The sequence below is a fragment of the Haliaeetus leucocephalus genome, unplaced genomic scaffold (assembly GCF_000737465.1).
Source record: "Haliaeetus leucocephalus isolate CR32 unplaced genomic scaffold, Haliaeetus_leucocephalus-4.0 Scaffold473, whole genome shotgun sequence".
In the NCBI taxonomy this organism is placed as follows: domain Eukaryota; kingdom Metazoa; phylum Chordata; class Aves; order Accipitriformes; family Accipitridae; genus Haliaeetus; species Haliaeetus leucocephalus.
Window position 1 is genome coordinate 6,407,578 of NW_010972909.1, and position 7,200 is coordinate 6,414,777.

Genomic DNA, 7,200 nt, shown 5'->3' on the forward strand with positions numbered 1-7,200 from the left:
ATCTGATTGCAGAATCAGCAGACATGAAAAGCCTGATCCTGGGGCATAGTCACCATCCCCATTGGACTCTCGGGAAGCCTTGTAAAGACCAAGACCGCTGTGTCCTGGCTGCCTGGCTGCATCATCTGAACTTCTTGATGGTTTTTCATGTGCTGCTTCTGCTGTGTCCAATACTTAGCAACGCCCAGCCAGTGATAAGAGCCTTCTCTGGTGGCAGTACGAAGGTGATAGTTCAAGGCTGCAGTAGAAAAGACTGCCAGGGACCGGCTTTTCCAGTCTTGTAAATAGTGCTATGATAAAAGTGAGCTTGAAACATGCTGCTAATGCTTGTTAGTATTCAGTTTGCCAGCAATGGAGGAAGTCCCTAGCAGGAAGAAAGAAACATGAACATTAAAAATTAGGTGCTAAAAACTTAAGTTGTCTCTTCAACATGATCCAGAGTTTCAAAATACAGCATCTAGTCCAACAGATCGCTCTGATCCACCTTCAGCATGTTAGATAATCTCCCTTGGGTCACAGCTTTCCAGACAACAGGATAGCACCTCGGAATTTACTGTGCCATGTAAACCCCTCCTAGAAAGCCAGACCGGTCAGAAACAGAAGCATTTAAAAGGTGGCAGATTGCGTAGCTGAATTCGGGGGAAGTGGAGCTAGATCCTGTAGAAAGGCAGAATTTGGGGGGTTGGAAAGGCTGTCTAGAGGTCTCTAGTCCAACAACGTGTTTGTGGCATGGCTAACTCCAAAGCTACATCTGGCAGCTCTAGAGGAAAGTTCTCAGCATCTCCAGGGATGGAGGTCTGACAGCCTTTCTGGGCACTGGCTCCAGTACGGCACCACTGTTGGGGAGACTTCTTCCTTCTTTCCAGTTGGAATTTCCCCTGTTGCAGCTTGTGCCTGTTGCCTCATTTTCCCTCTGTGCAGCTTTGAGGAGAGCCTGGCGGTCTTTGTTGCCTTTATGTAGTGGGACGCTTCAGCTAGATCCCCCTTCGCCTTCTTTTCTTTAGGTCTAACAAAGCCAGTTCCCTCGGCCTCTCCTCGTCAGGCAAGTGCTCCAGCCCCCTGACCATCACAGTGGTACTCCACCAAACCCTCTCCAGTTCCTCACTGTCTTTCTTATGCCAGGGGGGCATGACTTGACGCAATGGTCTGTATTTCTCTGGAGCATGTGCCTGGAACTCACTCTCCTCATTACACCCCTGTGTAATTAGTACAATGGGGCTGGGTGTTCACAAGGGCTGAGCGCATAGACCTTTCCATTCCTTCTGGGCGGGTTAGTGATTAGTCAGAACTACTGATAACGGGCCCTATTCACCTTCATTTTAGGGTGGCTTGAGTTTCGCCGAGACAGCAGAGCAGTTGAGCAAGTGCCTGACTCTCAGCATGAGTGTCCCAGTGCAAGCTTCCCAGGCACCAGGACTCTGCAGGTAAACAACAGGGATGCCAGGGGCACAGGGAGGGACAGGTTTTTGTTAGCTGTCTCTAAAACCAAGACCTGAAGGGCATATTTGCCATGTCCTGCTGCCCAGGGAACTGTGCTGAGTCAGCTGCATGTTGTCAGTACTCACAAGCATTTAGCAGACAGCTCTGTTCAGCTCCCTGGTAAGCATCACACTATGCATTTGATTGTGCGTAAGCTGCTAAATTATTTAATCATCTCAGACATTAGGAGACTCCGGAAGGCTGAAAGCCAAGGGAAAAATATCTCCTAAACAGTTACATTGCATTAACTACTTTGTTAGATCAGCTGACTGGCGGGATAATGCCACTGACTGTATCCTGTCACCTGAATGTCTTACTCAGACAGAATTAGAAAGGTCAGGTCCTTTCCTGAGGTATACCTAATCTGCGGTATTAAAAGACCTGTGTAAAGTTTGGAGTGGATGGAACTGAAATGAATGCTAATGCATACCTTTTCCTCAGTCAGAAATTAAACAAGGCATTTATAGCATCCTACAAACAGGTTAGTTTTCCTCCTTCTAGACTTTTAGGTTCCTGTCTGTATTACGTAGTTCTGTGCATCCCTTCCTCTATCTCCTGCTGTCCATTCTGCTAGCCCCTGTTCTACATATAGGGACCAGTTCAAGAACTGGCTTGCTCCGCAAAGGGTGGCTGAGCCAGGAAGTTAACTCCAGTCCTGGTCTTCTCTCCTGTTGAATAGACCACCTTCTCTTTCTTGTATAGTAGGATACCAGGCCATAGAAATAACTTTTTGCAGTTGTATGGATTGCAAGAAATAGGGAATGCAGATCTCAATCATATGATACTCTTATGTGTAAGCTCTGATTCTGAAAGTGAATCCACCCATCTGGGCTTTTGAACTTGCTCAGAACTTAACTAAAATCAGTGGCCTTGTCCTGAGAGGCAATACAAGTGTACTTGAATCATGTTTACACAGCTGAAGGAGCTTTTGGGATCAAATAGCTCCAGTAAGCTGCAAGCTAGTGAACTTGTAGCTGATCCATGTAAAGGGTTGAAATAGTTTACCATTTCCTTAGTAAAAAAAGTGAGAGTATTGCTAAATCTTTTCTCTACTCCTGGCCACAAAGGCACAATGTAGGATCATAGTCCTTGGCAATCTCTTGCCCGCTCAGCCCTCTGTTCATGCAGCATCAAGCCCGTGCTTATTTTTCCTACTATTGTTTCTGCTAACACTATTGCCAGGATCTTCCAAACCTCCTTTTCCTAGGATTTTGCATTACTTTTCTCTCTCAGTGTTTTCTTCAAGTGCATACTAACCAAAAGGATATGAGAGAGCTCTGCCTGATTCAGAAAGATGTATGAAGCGAAGCTCCAGGGCCAATAATCCTCTTTTCCATGTTGGTATGCAACAAATGTTTTCCAGCAGTAACTGTAATCTGAAAAGAGAGATATCCAGTCACACTTGATGAATGGCATGCCCAGTTCTTTCTTCATGAATATGTCAGTGAGTCACTTCTTTCTCAGTAAGACAACGGTAAAGGGCAGGAGAAAGATATTCATCTGAGGGTATTCATGCAAGGGACTAACAATGACTTGCAAATACACAAATAAGTTAGTGGAAAGGGGAACCAAAACTCTACAAATAGCAATATGTCTAAAAAGGGGATTTGCCAAAGAGAGAAAGATCACTATGGTGGCTTGGGCAACCCCTATCACAGATAGCAGATCAGGGCATAAAGCCAGAGCATGTTGGCCAAGGGAGAAGGAGTTAGTGAGTGGCAGGCTGCTTCTTTGGGAGCGATTGAAAAGGGAAGTAGCATGTGCAATCAGGGCTGTTCAGGCATACCTTTTGGCAGCCTTGCGCTTGATCACAGCAGCTTTGGCTAAGACGATAAACTTGTTGCTTCAGTCATGAATCTGTCTGACTTACCTTGATGATCATGGAAAACCTGGAGTGAACACCCTAACGTTTAGCAGTTTCATATTGATCTTAGTGTTGATAGGATGGCCAGAGCTTCTGTCAATGCTCTGGTGGTATAATCCCAGAGACAGGTTCCCCAAGATAAGCAATGTCCTTTAAGTTTACATTTGAGCTGGTAGGTTTTCTAGCTGCACACTCCAGTAGCAAGTATCCAGGCAGGTATGTGAGATTCATCTCTTCAAATGTATGTTCCTTTCTGTGAGCTACTTGTCTGGACTATTTTTACAGCTAAGCATCAACAGACAAGCAAGATATACATATTAAAAGACACACATGCAAGATGTCCTCTGTGATTCATCCTCTGAAAGTATCCTTTAGATATTGTCTCCTCCAGCTATCAAGGTAAACCCGTTACTTGCTGCAGCTGGCAAGTTGATCTGCCCATATATGCTAGAAGGGACAGGTTCTATCTTACACTCAGGATTTTTTACTGTATATAAAGGAGGCGTGGATGGCTAGAGAAAGACATAACTCTCCTTCAGATTTCGCAAAAGGAAATGACGATGCTGGTCCTGCTGCTGTATGGGACTGTGGAAGAAATAAGGCAGAAGAGAGCGGCACTTTTGCACTCACTAGTCCTCCCCAACGCCAGTCATCACCACTATTACAAAGCACAACTGCTGAGAGTGCACATAATCCCAGAACTTTCAATCCACATCTAGACAAAGCCAAAGAGCAGTTGGGATACCTGAAAGATTCATGATACGTATAATGACTCCATTCATTGCCAGGTCCCTGAGACCTTTTCGGTTACGGATATCCAGGTGCTTGAACAGCTTGGCTGCGTATATTTCCAAGGTCACATTGGGATGTACCCTCAGGAACTCCAGAATTCTTCTGGAGCATTTCCCACAGGGGGTAGTAGATAGGACCCAGGTGATGGAACAAGAAACAGATGGTGTGGCCTTGAAACAATTTTCCAAGAAGTTGACTTCAGCGTGTTGGGTAGAATTGTTTGAGCACCAGTTCCTCCAGATGGTACCTCTGCTCCACCTGATTTCGTACAGCAGGTACACCACCTTTGGATGTTGGCCAGGCAAATAATTTCTTTTGAAGTCATTTGGCTGTAGCTTCCACCTGCGACAAATGTACCAGCAGTACTATGATCCCACCACTTCAATGTTGTTTGGTCCCATTGTGCATTGCCTGCTCTCAACATCAGCCAAGCCTCCCACTCTCAGCCTTTCCCATCACAAATAAGCAGCTTGAAGAATGTTGCAATCTAATGATCTAAATCTGGAATTTGATGAAGGCTTCAGAATTATTCCCTTAGAGTGGCCCTGGTGAAACACCCACAGCACCTCCTTGAGAGGTGTTGGGAGAGTAAGCAACCCCATCACCACTCTGAGATCAGCACTGGTCAAAGCAGTGAGACAACTGGAAAGGAAGATCAGGGAAAGGGATGGTAAGAAGAAAACAAGGCACAAGGCTTCTTAGCTTTGCCTATGTCTGGAAATTGCCATGGGGCCCGGGCAGCACACAGTGATAGAACTGTATCTCTTACCCTTGGATGTTCTCTCTGGGTGCAGCATCTAGATGGAACAGAATTGTCGGTCACTAGGGATAGCAGATCAGAGAACAAAATTTCCTCTACACCTCCTGGCCCCTTTCAGTCCATACACTTCCTGCCAAATCTCTTTTATCTAAAAAGGCAGCCACTCTGGGATGCGGGAGTGGTGGATTTCTACCCGGGAGCTGAACCTGATGGTTGTTTAAACTATGCTGTACATGAACCTTTACTCATTTGAACACATTAGGGCTGACTGCGATCTCACTCAAGTTTAACTTCACTGATTTCAGCAGTACTGCATCTGCTTTTCCCTGACTAATGAAAGAGCAGAATAAAATCTCTTCTCCCTTTGTATCTTCCAAACCACTTCTATTGGCAAAACTTCAGCTATTTTCCTGTTGGTACTCATAATGTCAATCTAGACAAAAACATTTCCACAGCCAATGGTTCTTTCTTTTCTTAGTATGAAACTGTTTCAAAAGGTGAAAAAATATCAGTGCCGAGGGAAAAATATCAGTGCAGATAGGAGGGTGATTTCTGACTACCAAATACCTATGGGTTGCCACAGACCTGCCTGATTATATACATTTTTGTCTCTTGTGATGGCAAAGAAGTTTGACCCTATGACTCATTCATCCCTTCCTAGCTGAGGGTCTAGATGAAAACAACTGTGGGTGATCAAGGACAGTTATTTCTTTTGTAAAAGTCCATCCAGAGCAAACTTAAGGATCTAAGAACCCTCATTTTATTGAAGAAAAGAATTCATTTACTTAGAATTAAGATACTAAAGGTATTTTTCCACAGCTCTTAGTTCTTTAAGATGAGGAATTATGAAATATACACAGTGAAATTACATTTCAGCAGGAATAAAATAGTCTTCTACATCAACAGAGACCTGATCAGCTCTTTGCACAGCCTTATTGCACCAGTTCTTTAAGAGGCATCTTCTAATATTTTATTGCATTGAAAACAAAATAGGCGAAAAGATAAGCCAACTAATTTTCTCCATTCTTAATTGCCTTTGAGATCTCTTTCCACATTAAGAGGTCTTTTGGAATTTGAATTCTTCCTGCCTAATGCCACGTGAGGGTTAACAAAATTATATTAATATTTTGAAGCTGGACCTAAGACTCAAGATATGGTAATGCATTCAAAGAGATAACACACAAAATCCACAAGTATCTCCTGTATATCTTCATGTGCCAATGCACACATTTGGCTGTACTCATCAGTTCCTTAGATACAACTACAATAAATATCTACACCGAATATGGAGAACTAGACCTGCTTTTCACATACAGGTACTTACCTCTGTCAGCGACAGCAGCCATGGATATTTCTGGATTTGTCTGTTGTCTCTTGAGGGATGGATGTCTCTTTATTAGTCTTACATTTGTTTCAGTTTCTGTTCCCAAACACTGAAGTTTGGACGGTAATGTTACTCAACTATTTCCTCCTGGTGACTTGCTCTTACGCGCATAAACCACCCCACTCAGGGAAACCGAAAGCAAGTTCCTGGCAGCAAAAAATTGCTAAGGAGGGTGACTCCCATTCAGAAGTAGATCTGGGGGTGTAAACAAGGTTGCCTGCGAGAAGCTGGAATTAACAGGTGAGCCCTTTTTTTGCAGTGCAGAACAGAAATTTTATCTCTTTATTACCCCTAGCCCCAGAATAGAAAAGCAAGTCTTCTCTAGTCACCCCAATGCAAGAAGGGAGAAAAAGCATCTACACAAATGGCATCAAGTCACATAGCTGTGGCATGGCAGATAACTTTTCTGGCACCCAGCTGTCATCAGAAAGTTGAGCAGTACCCGGTGGAGAGAGGGAAACAAGACATCATCTGCAAAAGCTTGTGATTTTATGGATCTCCAGCAGGTGGTGATGGTTACTGCCATTTCCCTTCATGGGACCATTCTGTGGATTTCCAAGGTCCACTCATCCACCCCTGAACCTGGGTCCTAACGTAAGCAAGGCAGACCCTCAATGTGTGTGAGGACACATCTACAGCTGTGGTCAGCAACTGGGTAGACACTCTCAGGCTAACCCTGAGCAAGCTGCCCAGCATCCAAGAGAGCTATGGCAGTGGACAGCTTGTTGTGGGGGAACACCCAGGTATTTATGAAACTTCACAACCGAGAAAAGCTCTGTACTCATGTGAGCATCCTGACAGCAAGACCTGAGCCAGCTGGTGAGTATCTGCAGAAGCTACTGGTCATGAGAGATCAGTTGCCTGATGTAAAAAGAATAGGCTTTTTCCAGTGCCCTGAGAAATCTGCTCTGCATTATGAAC

At 44.4% G+C, this 7,200-nt stretch overlaps 1 protein-coding gene across 1 annotated transcript; it reads right to left on the reverse strand.

Moving 5' to 3' along the window:
- Window positions 1–299: 299 nt before the first annotated feature.
- LOC104836734 (C->U-editing enzyme APOBEC-1-like) lies at window positions 300–6,241 on the reverse strand. The gene is made up of 5 exons (XM_010575455.1): window positions 6,220–6,241; window positions 4,905–4,932; window positions 4,089–4,477; window positions 2,737–2,855; window positions 300–364 (listed from the first exon to the last, which is right to left on the reverse strand). Exons 1-5 carry the CDS (start codon window positions 6,239–6,241, stop codon window positions 338–340), a joined length of 585 nt encoding a protein of 194 aa, XP_010573757.1. The 3' UTR covers window positions 300–337.
- Between the last annotated feature and the right edge of the window lie 959 nt (window positions 6,242–7,200).

Excerpts from the sequence above, each read along its gene's own strand:
- LOC104836734 (XM_010575455.1), bottom strand. The coding sequence starts at position 6,241 with ATGGCTGCTGTCGCTGACAGAG. Across the intron at positions 4,478-4,904 it reads CCCAGAGAGAACATCCAAGG|GTGGAAGCTACAGCCAAATG; the intron begins GTAAGAGATACA and ends CATTTGTCGCAG. Across the intron at positions 2,856-4,088 it reads ACGTATCATGAATCTTTCAG|ATTACAGTTACTGCTGGAAA; the intron begins GTATCCCAACTG and ends CTCTCTTTTCAG.